The sequence below is a fragment of the Elephas maximus genome, chromosome 11 (genome assembly GCF_024166365.1).
Source record: "Elephas maximus indicus isolate mEleMax1 chromosome 11, mEleMax1 primary haplotype, whole genome shotgun sequence".
Lineage (NCBI taxonomy): Eukaryota > Metazoa > Chordata > Mammalia > Proboscidea > Elephantidae > Elephas > Elephas maximus.
Window position 1 is genome coordinate 87,228,407 of NC_064829.1, and position 14,951 is coordinate 87,243,357.

General features: G+C 52.3%; 2 protein-coding genes across 12 annotated transcripts in view; both read right to left on the reverse strand.

Annotated features, from left to right (window-relative positions):
- Positions 1-7,114, reverse strand: part of LOC126086076 (putative CENPB DNA-binding domain-containing protein 1) — an 82,047-nt gene extending 74,933 nt beyond the window's left edge. For 4 of the 7 annotated variants that reach the window (XR_007519409.1, XR_007519408.1, XR_007519407.1 and 1 more), the window contains exon 1: positions 6,345-6,355. Coding sequence is in view for 1 of the 7 variants with exons in the window: in XM_049902133.1 (XP_049758090.1) it covers positions 6,345-6,693 (349 nt within the window). In the remaining 6 variants the exon portion in view is untranslated. The other 3 variants (XM_049902134.1, XR_007519405.1, XM_049902133.1) reach the window with 3 other exon arrangements.
- A 53-nt stretch (positions 7,115-7,167) lies between these two features.
- Positions 7,168-14,346, reverse strand: LOC126086075 (tigger transposable element-derived protein 1-like). 5 transcript variants are annotated; one of them, XM_049902128.1, is made up of 3 exons: positions 14,221-14,346; positions 12,186-12,311; positions 7,168-10,629 (listed from the first exon to the last, which is right to left on the reverse strand). In XM_049902128.1, the coding sequence occupies exon 3, from the start codon at positions 10,530-10,532 to the stop codon at positions 8,622-8,624; it is 1,911 nt and encodes a 636-aa protein (XP_049758085.1). In that variant the 5' UTR covers positions 10,533-10,629; positions 12,186-12,311; positions 14,221-14,346; the 3' UTR covers positions 7,168-8,621. The 5 variants fall into 5 exon arrangements, with proteins under 5 accessions (XP_049758085.1, XP_049758087.1, XP_049758086.1 ...); XM_049902130.1 differs by having other exon boundaries at positions 12,178-12,311; XM_049902129.1 differs by lacking the exon at positions 14,221-14,346 and adding an exon at positions 14,093-14,210.
- Between the last annotated feature and the right edge of the window lie 605 nt (positions 14,347-14,951).

Here is a 14,951-nt window from a genome sequence, read left to right on the forward strand (position 1 = left end):
GATGATACTGAGCTTCTCCATTGTCTCTTTCCACGGATGTAGTTGCTTTGATTCCTGTGTATTCCATCTGGCAAGGTTCATATGTAGTCCTGTTTATGTTGTTGAAAAAAGGTATTTCCAATTAATAGGTTGTTGGTCTTGCAGAATTCTATCATGAGATCTCCAGTGTCATTTCTATCAATCATCAAGGCCATATTTTCCAACTACTAAGCCTTCTTCTTTGTTTCTAACTTTTGCATTGCCATCACCAGTAATCATCAGTGCACCTTATTGTAAGTTTGATCACTTTCAGACTGCAGAAGTTGGTAAAAATCTTCAATTTCTTCAGCTTTGGCATTAGTGGTTGGTACATAAATCTGAATAACAGTCATATTAACTGGTCTTCCTTGTAGGCATGCCAATATTATCCTGTCACTGACAGCACTGTACTTCAAAACAGACCTTAAAATGTTCTAACAATGAATGTGACACTGTTCCTCTTCAATTTATCATTCCCAGCATAGTAGACCACGTGATTGCCTGATTCAAAATTACCATTACCAATCCATTTCAGCTCACTAATGCCTAGGATACAGACCTTCGAGCATTCCATTTCATTTTTGACAACTTCAAATTTTCCTAGATTCATACTTCGTGCATTCCATGTTCCGATTACTAGTGGATGTTTGCAGCCGTTTCTTCTGAGTTGTGCTTCATCAGCAAATGAAAGTCCCAAAAGCTTTACTCCATCCATGTCATTAGGGTCGACTCTACTTTGAGGAGGCACTCTTCCCCAGTCATACTTTGAGCACCTTCCTTTCGACACTGTATCAGACAACGTTCTGCTGCTATCTCATAAGATTTTCACCAGCCAATTTTTTCAGAAGTAGCTCACCAGATCCTTCTTGCTAGTCTGTCTTAGTCTGGAAGCACCACTGAAACCTGTCCACCATGCATGACCCTCCTGGTATTTGAAATGCCAGTGGCATAGCTTCCAGCATCATAGCAACACACAAGCCATTACCGTATGACAAACTGACAGTCAAGTGGTGGAGATAACTTCTAAGCCCTTGGAATACCCTGCCTAATCTGAGTGTCTTTACCCAGCGTCTTGGGTCACACCAGTATCCCTTGGTGGTACAAACCGCCATGCACTTAACTGAATGGCTGGAGGTTCAAGTCTACCCACAGGCACCTCAGATGAAGACCAGGTGATCTACTTCCGAATAATCAGCCATTGAAAACTCTGTGTAGCACAGTTCTACACCTGGGGTCGCCATGAGTCAAAATCGACTAGACAGCAATTGGTGTTGGCTGGACCACACCAGATAGTTTACCTAACAACGTGATTTATAGTAGAGGCCTTGGGCTCCTCCTCTGGAGAGGCAGGAGACTGAGTAACTAAGGTTAGCCATAGAAGTAATCTATGCCTATATGATCAACTGCCAATAAAAACCCTGGACACTGAGACTCAGACTTCCTGGTTGGCAATACTTCACACGTTTTGTCACACATGATTGCTGGTGAAATTATGCACCGTCCTTAAGACTCCAGTAGGAGAGAACATGTGGAGGCTCCTGCTGGATCTCTCCTGGACCTTGCCCTGTGTACCCATATCCTTTCACTGTAATAAACTTATCATGAGCATAATAGCTTTCAGTGAGTTCTGCGAGTCCCCGTAGTGAATCACTACCCAAAGACAGTGACAGCCAGAGAAGAGCTTGGGACACCAGGGTCCTGGGCTCCCCAACACCATCACAATTGCCATCACCAAGATCACCCAGAGAAAGCTCAGCCAAAGGGCAGGGCAGAGAACACAGGCCCCTCTCTCCAATCTCACATGGGGGCATCAGAGGGGCCCGCAATGGGTGGCACCGCTGTCATTCAGAGCACAGGAAGAAGACAGCAGTCTCTATGTAAATGTGAACTGCTGTGAATGTGCAATACTGAAATGTAATAAACGTGAACTTGAAACCATGTGGTTTCAAGGCTGAGTGGATGTAGCTGTGCACACTCACAGAGATCCATATGAGTGCTAGGCCTGAGCTCGTTATGTAACCTGCAGAATGCTGTTCTAACATCCACAGTGTCTTGATGCAAAATATCTTTTTATAATGTGTGTCGCGGGAGCATTCATTCTGAGGAGCCAGCAACCCCAGCCCCCAGGAACCAAATCAGAGCCAGAGCTCTCAGGAGGCGGCAAATGTTGGCCATCACTCAAAACACCAGCAGCCTTAAGACACAGAGCCCAACACCCCAGCAGAAATACCCCAGGGGGATTACAGATGTACACATCCTGAGACATCTGTTTGGACCTCACATTCATGCCTAGGCAAAAACCAGTCTTGATTTATTAAGATTTTCAATTTCCTTGGCAAGATTTTAATCCAGTTTGCGGCTCCTGCAACACATGCAAAGTGAACTTCCTCATGTCCTTTCAGAGGGTTTTTTATCACCAGCCAACTATGGCCCCTCCTCAGGAGTCTGGGTCCTAGCCCCAGGGTTCCTCCTCAGACCTTCTAATTGTCCTGAATTCCAACCTTTTCCCTTTGTTCCCCCAGCTCTAGGAGTTGACACTGCTGGTGCAGTTCTTAGTGTCATGACACTTAGTGTTCTTTTTTTTTTTTTACTTTTTCACTCTTTCAACATCTAGGTAAAACCCTTTACATTAAATCACTTGTTAAAACAAGCGTTGCATTGGCAATTCTTCAAAAGAGTAAACACAAAGTTATATAACCCAGCAACTTCACTCCTAGGTATATACCCAAAAGAAATGACAATATACTTTACACGATAACTTGTAATTATAAACACATTATTTCTAACAGACAAAAAGTAGAAACAATCCAATGTCTAGCAATGGATGAATGATAAACAAAACATGCTACATTCATACAATACATATTATTTAGCCATAAAAATGAAAACCGAAACACGAAATGCGGATGAACCTTCAAAACCTTACGCTCAGTAAAAGAAGTCAGACACAAAAAGCCACATGTTCTACGACTCCATTTATAACAAATACCTAGAAAAGACGAATCCATGGGGACACAGAGCAGATTACTGGTTACCAGGGGTTGTGGGGAGGGAGAAATGGAGACAGGCTGCTTAATGGGTACAGGGTTTCTTTTGGCCGTGATGAAAGTATCCTGGGGTTACATAGTGGTAATGACTGAACAACTCTGAACATACTAAAAGTCACTGAACTATACGCTTTCAACAAATGGTATGTGAATTATGTTTCAATGAAGTTGTTACCAAAAAAAAAAGTGTGGTTTCTGCCTCCTCACTGATACACAAAGGAAGCACATGGAAGTACTACATAAACGTACACGAGTGAACAAGCATGGACAGAGAACAAATACAGGGATGAATGATGGCTGGAACCCACCTTCTCTCTTGTCTATTTCACAGTTGTCATCTCTCACCCCCAGACCCACCCCCCACTCCACACACACAGACACACACACATAGGGAGCCCAAGGTGAAGACACAGCAGCAGGAACTGCAAAGCTACCCCTGGCCAGGCTGTCCTCTGTGTTTTCCTACTCTGACCCCATCCCCTCCAGGGAGAGAAAAGCACCCTGAATAATAAGTGGGTGTCTCATCATCCATCTCCTTGACCAGACCAGGCTCCACGAGTGAGGAACCTCGCCTGTCTCCTTCCCTGCTGTACACATCAGGCACTCACCGACCTCGTGAGGAAGGAGGGAGGGAAGGAAGGAAAAGGAGGCTTGGGGAACACTAGGAGGGTGAAAAGTCACACCAACCTTAAGCTTACACCTCAGGCAAGCTCCTCAGAGGTTGGAAGACTCCAAACCTATTGGTGCCTCTGAATCTTCGTCCCCACAACAGGGACATCAAGAGACCGGGCAGAACTGGAGGGCACTTAGGACCCAGGATCATGGGTTGTGTCCCCTCCCACATCACCTGCCCTCTCGACCCTCTAACCAACCTCCTAGACTCCCAGCGCTCACCAGTCTGCCGAAGCATCTGGGCAAGGTCCTCCACAAGCGCTGCAGCCTCCTCACCACTCTCGGGACACTGGGCCTCCACCCAGACCCGGGTATCTGGAGGCAGCACACTCAGGAACTGCTCCAGCACCAGCAGCTCCAGCATCTGCTCCTTGGAGTGCACCTCAGGCCTCAGCCACAGGTAGCACAGCTTGCGCAGCTGGTTCTGGGCCTCATATGGGCTGGAGACCTCTTCACAGCGAAAGCTACGGAATCGATGCTGGGGGTCCTTGCCACGCCTGTGTGGCAGGGTTGGGGGCTCAGGGTCCGGGAGGGATCCAGGCTCCTATGGGACGGCCTCATTGTCCTCCATCTTGACAATCACAAGACCTTCCTGCTCAAAGGGCTTTGGGCCAGTTGCCATGGTGAGGCCACAGGAAGCTGGCCTCCTTTCCCCTCACTTGTGCCACACACACCGCCTGCCTGAGACACACGCCCCCATCCAATCAGGGCTGTGGACGCCTGCACCCCTCTGCCCATCCATACCCTGCAGAATGACCTCTCCAGGCTCCTCCCTGTCCAGGTGAGCTCCTTCATCTTTAAGCCCTCAAAAGGACATTCACAACACCTGGCATCAGGAACCCACGCAAGTGGAGAACGGGCCCACCCCTGCCAGGCAGCATCCAGATGCTTGGGCCAGACTGGGACACCCAGGACAAGAAGCATGGTCCTGGGGGCTAGGACTCTAGAGACGTGAACATCAGAGCTCCTCCCAGGATGGGAGGTGTGGGCATGCCCAGTGTCTCTGGTGAACTGAGAGAAGCCCACCAGCAGCCGGGCACAGTGCAGGCAGGAGCTAGCAGAAAGTCAGTACACAGGGAGTCTGAACAAGTGAGACACAGTCTAAGGGCACTAGGAAAACTGACAAGGGCGATGAGCTGAGAGGACAAGATGGAGACCTGCGGCAGCCGCAGTCCAGTCATGGTGGGCCAGGCGCCCTGAAGGCAAGGGATAGCTCCTCCACTGGGAGGCCTTCCCTTCCCCCATGACTAACTCTCAGAGTCCACGAGGCTTAGCTCAACCACCTGAGACTTACAGGTATAGTGGTTGGAGAAAGCCATCCACCCTGCACTGCTGAACAAAAGAGTAAGCCATAACCCTCCTTATCCGAAGTGATCTCACAGGGGTCAGAATTTTAAGACAGCTATTTCATGCATATTTGTGTGTGTACACAGATGTTACTGTTATGTTACGTTACTGCTGTGTTCAGGAAGACTCTAGAAGAATAAACACCTGGCTGGTAATTCTAGGGAAAGCAACTTGGGGAGAACATCCACTTTTTCCTTTATAAATCTCTGTATAGCATCTGAATTTTCTTCCCAACGATCGTGCTACCGCTGAGACTTCAAAAAAAAAAGTTTTTTTTTTAATGATAATGCATGTTTTTAAAGGGGCTGGTTACAGCCCCGCAGCCCAGGGCAGCCCCTTCCCATCCCATGATCCTCATTCTCCAGGAGGGTGCCCTGAGAAGATGACAGCTGTAGAGACAGCAATCTAGGTGGAAGGAATGGTACATCCAAAAGCCAGGGGAGATCTTCCCGGGACTTCGACTAGGGTGAGGATCTGAATTTTACTCCCAGTGTGCACAAAGCCCCTCTCCACTCCACATGCTCACAGTATGGAAGGGTATGTCCCAAAGAAAACCTTACCCAAATTGCTGAAATCCAGAAAAGTTTTCTAGAGGAGGTGTGGACCGTTTACAGGGAGCTGGTAGCACAGTGGTTAAGTGCTTGGCTCCTAACCAAAAGGTTGGTGGTTCAAACCCACCAATCGCTCTGAAAGAGAAAAATGTAGCAGCTTACTTCTCTAAACATTACAGCCTTGGAAACCCTGTGGGGCAGTTCTACTCTGTCCTGTATAGTCACTACCAGTCGGAATCGACTGCACGACAGCGGGTTTAGTTTTTTATTTTTTTGAACGGGAAAGTGGACCGGGTGAGTGGGCATGGACACCAGTGGGGGAGGTCCAGGAAAAACATAGCAGGCACAGGTAACCAGGAACAGCTACAGAAGCGACGTGGAGGCCAGGACTACCGGCTGGAAGGACGAAGAGGGTTCAGAAACACCTGCTGGGGCGCCAGGTGGGTGCCAGTTCCGGGGTACAGACATCGGGGAGAAGTGAGTGGAGGCACCCCCAACACACCCTGACTGCAGAAACCACTTCCGGGGCTGGCCCCACCCCGCCAGACTCCAGATCCAGGGGTCCCCGTTCCGCCCTTCTCAGAGGACTCGCCGTTCGGGTTCCTATGGAGACGGATGGTGTTTCTTCCCTTCGGGCCGCCCGCCGGCCCGCCGCACACCCTGCCCTGGGCCTTCCCGATACCTCCGGCCTTCCCGCGCCCGGACTCACCATCCCCGGGAATCGCGTTACCGGCCTTTCCGCGAGGGAACGACGACCAACTACCCCTGGAGCCCCAGGAAGGGAAGCTTCGGGGAGCTCCCGGCCGCTTCGCGCGCCACTTCCGGCGTTTTGTCATTCCTACCCCTCCCCTCGACCCCTCACGTGCCCCCCCCAACCAACGTTCCACGCTGGAGCGCAAAGCTGGGGGGAGGAACAGGTCAGGCGCGGGAGTGTCTCTATGGCAACGACTCGCGAGCGTGGGGAAGGAAGCAGAGGGCGTGCACTCTCCGCGAGGTCCTCTGGAAAATGTAGTCCACCACGGTGAATTTGGAGAACCGTAGCACGGAGTCTCAGACATTACATTTCCTAGGATGCAGCTGGCACCCACACTCGAGGAGGGGATCGACCGCAAGGGGTGCCAGTAAATGTAGTCTTCCGGGGGCCTGTGAGAGGGCGTTCTTCGAGGTGGTCCAGAGCGCTCTTCTCCGCGCTTGTCGGGGCGAGGTGCCGTCCTAGGCTCCGAGACGGGTCCTGGAGCCCGACAGGTCTACGCGTGTGTCCTCACCTCCACGCACGGTAGCGTGACCTCGAGGCAAGTCGCTTCCCCCCGCTGGGCTGGCAGCTCTCCCACTTCCCCCCTCCAACTCTTGGGATTTGCTTGGCTCATCGCCCGGCCTCTCTCCACCATCCGTTCGGATTTGGCCCCACCATCCCCAGCCTGCTTACCTGCCTCCTCCAGCTACTGGAACGCGTTCACCTGCTGTGGGCCACTCCAGGTCTACTCCTCCCTCCCCAGGTCTGCTGCCTTCCCTCCCCCCCCCCGCCCCTTTATTCTGACAAGCCCCTCTCTGACACGTGGCATTCTGAAATGACTGGTTTTCTGGCAGCTTGTCAGCAATGTCCCCAAAGCCTAGGATGTCACTTCCCGATAAAGTCTTCCCCGATGGGTCTTGTCCTCTGCCCCGATTGGACTGGGTCCCTCATAAGTACCCCATCACACAAATCATGACCTTTCGGCTGGCAGCTCCTGAAGCCACTCTCGTCAACACTGCTCTCCCCAATACCTAGCACATTAGGAGTGCTCATGATTCGTACAATGCATTAACCCAGTCATCAGGATCCGGAAAAAAGCTCCATCACTTCTTCCACTCTTCACTTCACTCCTCCAGGGGAAGCATGCAAGGGGCCTCATCTGACCTCCAGCAAGGCTGGGCCCCCAACCACTGTAACATGTTGCCAGCAGGCCCCATCAATACACTCAATCATTAGCCAAGACAGAGGTGGCAGAAATCCATTCTCCCATCTTTATTTCTTGGCTCACAGACACATGCATGCACAGGTGCCCATGCTGAAAGGTGCTCATGAGGCCTGATATCTTTTTCCCACCACCTGTTGCTCACAGAGCAAACATCTTCCCTTGCTGAAGATCTGTGTTTTGGTGGTCAGCATGGTGTGTCTGTAGGGTTGGATGGGCACCCCTGTTGTTACAGTTTGAGTGGCAGGAGACCAAGCTGGAATGAGAGGAGATGACAAGGCTATCAGGGGAGTGGGGGGATCTGTCCATTGGAGATAGAGCTGTGGGTCTAGAGCTGAGAGAGGGTAGGCTGCAGCCAGTGAGCTGGAAACCAACCCTGAGGTGGACACTGAGCCCTCAGAAGTGGATGAGATTTCCCAGAGCACCAGACCCAGCGAGATCCTCAGAGTTGTAGAAGGCTCAGCAGCAGAGAATGGAGAGAAACCAAGCTACTAGCTTCGTCACAGAAGCCTGGGGAAGAATACATCTCCAAACCATGGAAGCAGTACCTGGTATCAAAGGCCACAGTGGGGTAAGGACAAGGGCTAACATGTGCCCCCAGATTCAGGCACAAGAAGGGCACCAGACACCTTGACCAAACAAGAGAACAAAATGGGGTGAAGACAGCGTGGGAGGTGAGCAGGGAGATGCTGAGTGCAGGAACTCTCCTCTGAACACTGGCTGGAAAAGACCACAACAGAGCAGGGAGTGGGATATTGGGAAAAACCAAGAGGCTAGTCTCTCAGCCTTGGCCCTTCAGCGCCACCAGGAGGGCAACTGCTTCACCTGTAGGGGTGCATCTCTGTCACTGTGCACTCCAGGGGCCCCACAGCTTACCAACCAATCAAGAAGGACCATTTTCCTGTTCCCCCAAGCCAGCAGCACCATGTGTGAACAGCTGTAGAAAGGCCACAAGGCATAAGCTGCGAGAAATGTGGGTGGTAAAGAGGCAGCATCTGCCCTCCAGAAACACAATTATCACTGGACAGAGCTCATCTGAGGTCAGACCCAAACCCAGAATCCACAGGAAGGACTTGCAGGGCAGCCACGGCATATCCTCCTGGGTCTGTGGCCTCAGCCGCCTGCGTGTCCTCCGTGGGCCCCCCCTGAGGTGAGGAGAGTCCTCCAGTCGACTCCTTTGCTGCCAGAGCCACCCGAGCCTGCCGCCTTCTGTCTCGATGCAGCTCCCGGAGACAGGCAAGTGCGCTGTGGACACCCCGAGACACCCGTAGGCTGCGCTCCCGGTTGGGGTCATTGTCTACGAGGACCCGCAGACCAGTGGCAAAGTGGGAGAGAGCCTGGGCCAGGTGCTCGGGGCTCAGCCTGCCCAAGCCAGCCTCCTCAGCCCCTGCACCCTCCCTGGCCTCCGGGAGCTCCTGCTCTGGTCTCTTGGAGGCCAAGCCTTTTCCTTCTTCCCAGTGTGGCCCAGAGTAGCCAGTATCCCCGTCCTCTGCATACTGGGGGCCGCTGTGGTGCAGGGGCTCCCCGTGGGCTTGCAGCAGGCAGGCAACATCAGCCTCAGCCAGGTCCCCAAGGCCCACGTGGCTGGCTAGTGCCACAATGCTGCAGCGGAGCTGGGGCACAGCATCGGGCTCAGGGATGCCGTCAGGCACACACTCAGGCCACAGCTTCCTCCAGGCACCATTCAGAGTGGTAGGCTGCAGCTCTGCCCAAGCCTCAGCAATATTGTCCACAGCGGTCATGACAGTATAGCTGCGCCAGAACTCCTGCACAGAGGGTCGGTCCTCACCAGCTGTCTCCTGCACCAGCTGGCTGAGTGTGCGACGCAGATAATGCGCCTTGAAGGCAGCAATGACACCCTGGTTCATGGGCTGGATCAGGGTTGAGGTGTTCTTAGGCAGGAACTCAACACGCACATGGGCTGAGAGACCATCCAGGTGGGCGGGGTGGCAGGGTGCAACGTCCAGGAGCAGTAAGGCACGGTGCGGGAGCCCATTCTGGGCACAGTAATTCTCAACGGCCGGGCAGAAGCAGCCAGTAAACCACTCCTGGAAGATGCTAGGCGTCAGCCAGTCATTGCGGTTGGAGCGCCAGATGACCGGCAGACTGGCCTTAGAGCAGCCCTTGAGGGCGCGTGGGTTCTCTGAGGGGTACACCAACAGGGGCTTCAGCTTGAAGTCGCCAGCTGCATTGCCACCAAGGAGCAGGGTCAGGTGGTCCTTGGATGCCTTGGGCCCTGGCCCGGCTGCCCCCTCCAATGCCAATAGTGTGCGTTCAGGCAGCCGCTTCCAGAACAGGCCTGTCTCGTCTACATTGAAGACCTGCTGCGGCAAGTAATGGCCCTCCTCCAGGATGCCACGCAGCACTGCAGGGTAGCGGGCAGCAGCCTGGGCATCAGCCACAGCAGGTTCATCCGTCAGTAGCACGTTGTGGCGTGCCTTGAAGCGGGCAAACCAGCCATTGCTGGCCCCAAAGGTCTCGGCCTGGGCACCCTCGCCCTGCTCACGCTGCAGCTCCGCAAACAGCCGGCGTGCCTTGTCCTGGATGAGCAGCGTGGTGACAGGTAGGTTCTGTCGCTTCTGCTCCTCAATCCACAGACTTAGCAGGCGCTCCATGTGGCCCATCACCACACTCCGGCAGCGTGTCACCTGAGTGGCACTGACTGGCGTGGCTGCCTGTGAATTGGCCTGGATCTTCTCCTTGTTGACGCGGATGGAGGCCACAGTGGAGGTGGCCAGCCCCAGTGCCCTGGCGATCTGCGTCAGCTTCTCACCCTCCTCAAACCTCCGCAGCACCTCCAGCTTCACATGCAGGGTGATGGACTTCCGGTCTCGCTTGGTGCTGCGGCGGATGCCGATCCTGCTGAGGGGAGCCATCCCCGACACCTGCAGGTCGGGGGCTGCCGGTGGGGTGGCTGTCTTCATTCCACCTACCCGAGCCATGCACCTCAATGAGCTTCCTACCTCCTGCCCATCCACGCAGCTACCGCCGTCCCCACAATGGCAGCCTCTTGCCCTCTCCGACCACACCTGTCTCTGCCTGTAAGGGGGGAACACATGGGCATTGATGTGTGAGCACAGAGGAGTCCCAAGCACTGCCCAGCCTTCACCCAGCTGCATGCCCAGCCCCTTCTCTCTCTGCCACTGGAGCCACTGCACACTCACTTCCCAGCCTCCCTTGGGGCTGCAAAAACATGTCACTCAGTTTTGACTAAAGAAACCAAAAGAAAGGTCAGCTGGGGGACTTTACTCTCTTCCCCCAGCAACAGGGCTACAGGACTATCTCCCAACCACGCATGAAAGCTGAGTCAGAAGACCCTGACCACCTCCCAGACACTGGTGAAGAGATGAGCTACCCATCTCCATGCTCCTTGCTCAAGGACATCGGTCAGTATGGTAGGCCCAATAGTGGCTCCCAAAAATGTCCATGCCCTCAACCTGTAAACATGTTACCTTACGTGGCAGAGAGACTTTGCAGATGTGGTTAAGTTACGGTTCTTGTGATGGGGAGATTATCCTGGATTATCTGGCTGGGCCCAATATAACCACAAGGGTCCTTACGAGAGGAAGTCAGCAAAGGGTCAAAGTCAGAAGAAATGTGAGGACAGAAGAAGAAAAAGGGAGTAATATGAGGAAGCTAAGGAATGCAAGTAGCCTTCTAGAGCCTCCATATGGAACCAGCCCTGCTAAGCCATTTGGACTTCCAACCTCCAGAACTGTAACATGATAAATTTGTGTTGTTTTTAAGCCACTAAATTTGTGGTAATTTGTTACAACAGCAATAGAAAACGAATACAGCCAGTGCTATTTAAGCTGCTGTTGGGTTATATCTTACTTGCAGCCAAACACATTTTGACAGATACTGGCTGTAACTCTGCTCCTGGAGGAGCTGAAGGGATAAGTGTCTGAATAATGACAACCACGTTTCACGATTCCTAGTCACCTGTGAAGGACCAGGCACCTTACAGATATCATTTAATTTCACCCTCACCACAGTGCAAAGGCAAGGCATCATTAGCCCATTTCACAAACAGAGGATCCCAGAGGGGAGTCCCTTGCTCCAGAGCATTGCCCCCTTGGCATCCATGAAAATGTCCCCAGGTACTTGAGTCCATGAGGCTCTGGACGGATCTCGAGGACCACAGAGCCAGGAAACTCTGCCAATGTAAAATAGAGACACACTCTCTAGAGATGGCTGAAGGAAGACTAGAAGGAAAATGGGTAAGTGCAGAGAAGTGGGAGTGAGAGAATTTCGTTCTTATTAGTACAAAGCTGCTGTAATAAGCCCAAGAGGAAAGACCATGAAGGGCTTCCCCAGTCTCAGAAGAGGCACTTCACACCACTTCTGGAAGGGTTGATGCATGGGGCACCTGCCCAGTGACTGAGGGAAAGAACACCCCTGAGAGTCCTCCCCCTAGCCAGGGAGCCTTTGGCCACTACCCTCTCTCTCAGAAAAAAGGCGGATTTTGTGAACTACCAATGGGAGAGATTGGTGCCACAAAACTAGGATTTTTCAAAACCAAGAGACAATTTATATAAAGTCAGGATGTTCTGCAATGCCTTTGTCTGTTATTCCACATTAGAATACCTGCCCACCTGCTCCTTAGTGATACATCTGCTGAAGGCTGGTGGGAGCCACCTCTCAGAGCCCTGAGCAGGAAGGTGTGGTCAGCGGGAAATCTTTGTAGCCAGCAAAGATGTCCATGTCCTAATCCTAGGAACCTATAAATATATTACAAGGCAAGAGGGAATTAAGGTTAAGAATGGAATTAAGGTTGCTAATCAGATCTGAGATGGGAAAATTATCATGAATTATCCATGTGGGCCCAATGTAATCACAAGAGTCTTTAAAAGTGGAGTAGGGTGATAGAAGACTCAGAACCAGAAAGACAGCATCATGAAAGACTCAACCAGCCATTGCTGGCTTTGAAGATGGAGAAAGGGGGCCATGAGCCAAGGAATGCAGGTGGGCTCTAGAAGCTGGAAAAGGCAAGGGCAAGGGAATGGATTCTTCTAGAGCCTCCAGAAGGAGCCAGCCCCACCAACACCTTGATTTTAGCCCCATAAGTTGCTATGAGACAGAATCAACTTGACAGCAATGGGTTTTTTTTTTTTTTTCTGGTTTTAAGACCCATTTTGGACTTCTGAATTCCAGAAATGTAAATAATTAATTCGTATTGTTTTATGCCATATGTTGGTAGAAATTTGTTAAAAAAACTAACACAGAAGGGAATCGCCTTAATCAGTGCCACCACTGTGGAGTATTCTGTGATAAAGGTGATTTAATAAAACCCAAGTCAGATCCTGTCCCCTCTCTACTCAGAGCCCTCCCATGCCTCCCACCTCTCTCCAAGTAAGAGTCAAGGTCCTCCCTAGCTCCCTCTGTCCTGGAAGCCTCCAGTTCCTCCCTCACCAGGCCACATTGCTGGGGCAGGACAAGGATGCTCCTGACTCAGGGCCTTTGCTCCTGCAGTTACCTTTGGCACAGTCGAGCACTCTTCCCTATTAGATGCTTGGCTTTTTACCTCACCTCCTTCAAGTCTCTGCCAAAATATGACTTGATCAGCCACCCCCCACAAACACATTTGTATTTTTTTGTGTTTCTGTCACATGCTGCCTGAGGGTCAGAGCTGTGTGAGCTAAGCCCTCTGTTTTCCCAGTGCCTAGCACACAGGAGACACCCAGAGCCAGTTGATGAGTAATTCTCAAAAGAAGTACAGCAGTGGGAGGCAGGCTTCTCACTTTGTCCCTTTTGTACTTTGAATCATGTGAATATAGCACCTCATGAAAGAATAAATTTAAAAAATGAGTGCTTGTGAAAAGCACAAACACACGATGGATCCTTATTTGTCCAGTGGCTACAGCACCTAGGACAAAAACCTTCAGGAACCCAGGACGCACCTGGCTAGAGACAAGGCCACCCAGCACCGCACAGCCCACAAAGCCCTTCACCCCAGGGAGGCAGGGAAAGGCAGGTGGTCGTGAAGAAGACTCTTGCCAGAAGGCAGACCCGTGTTCAGAGCACTTACACACCCATCCATCCCTCTCCCACCACGCCTTCCCCTGCTCACCCACTATTTAATTCACTCACTCATTCATTCATTCATTCCCTCTCTCTCCCATCCCCCAGGGACTCACGGGCTCCCCCTCTCGGGAGATAGCCCCCAAGCCCGCCGCCCGGGGAAGACTAGCCGCCCAATGTTTGTGTGAAAAGGGGGCTCGCCCCTCGGGACTACATTTCCCAGAGGTCTGGAGGACGGCCGGAAAGCGCGCACGCGCTCTGAGACAGAAAAGGCCCGCGAGGGGACAGTGGAGCAAGAAAGGACGTCACCGCACTCTCGACTCTCGGTGTCGTGAGCGGAAAAGCCCCTTCCCCCACCCAAGAAAGAACAGCAATAGTGTCAGTACATTCCGCAGGACGAACCAGGAGGGCTGGTGTCCCGTCCAGCTGGACTACATTTCCCAGACGGCCGTGGGGCCGCCGAAATCGTCCTTTCGCTCACCTCTGAGCGTCACGGGCTGCGCGCGCAGCGTCCTCACATCGTTTCCCTCCCCCGACCGGTGCCGAGTAAGACGGCACTGTAGCTCCTGTCCCTGGAGCCCAGGCTACCACGCAGCCGCCGGCCCTCACCTCTGGGCCGCGACATGGGCCGTGTGCTTCAGCTGGGCAAGCGGATTAACGGCTCTTTTCCTTTTCCACCTCACAGCGCCGCTTCCTGGAGGCGGACGAGCCTAGCCTCCATCTTGTCGGAGGGGGCGGAGGGGAGGCGGGATTCGGTTGCCAGGCGACGTCCGGACTTGCAGAAAGCTATGTCGAGCCCGCCCCCGACGGGGCACTCAACCCCTACTACGGCGCCCCGAGGACTTCCGGGAAATGTAGTTCGGTGGCGTGGCTGCTGCGCACAGCATCCAGGCGGGGGCGCCCGATTCTGCTTCTGCACGAGGCTTGTTTTCTCTCCGTCTACTTTCCGTCATCCTTCCTCCCTACCTCCTTCCCTTGTTCTGTCTCACCGTTTTTCTGTCCGTGACTCCCCCATCCTGATTCCCTTCAGACTGTCAAAATATAATTTTCATAAAAGTTGAAAACATGCTCATACAAATCCGCAGTGTGCATGTGCCGAAAATTTTATTTACCTCACTGAGGGAGACAGCAAAATGATTTAGATGGTTTCAGAAAGAAAGGAGAGAAGGAACTATGGAGAGAGTGGAAAAAAAAGGACACTGAATTAGAAGCGCAATGTGGAATACAAAACTGGTTAATGTCCTACAGGTGATACACCATATGCTTTTGGGGTTCTCTTTTCAACCAGAAGGAGAGCATTTGCAACTTACCAACCTTTTACAAGTTGGCATCTAAATTCA

Excerpts from the sequence above, each read along its gene's own strand:
- LOC126086075 (XM_049902131.1), bottom strand. The coding sequence starts at position 10,532 with ATGGCTCGGGTAGGTGGAATGAAGACAGCCACCCCACCGGCAGCCCCC.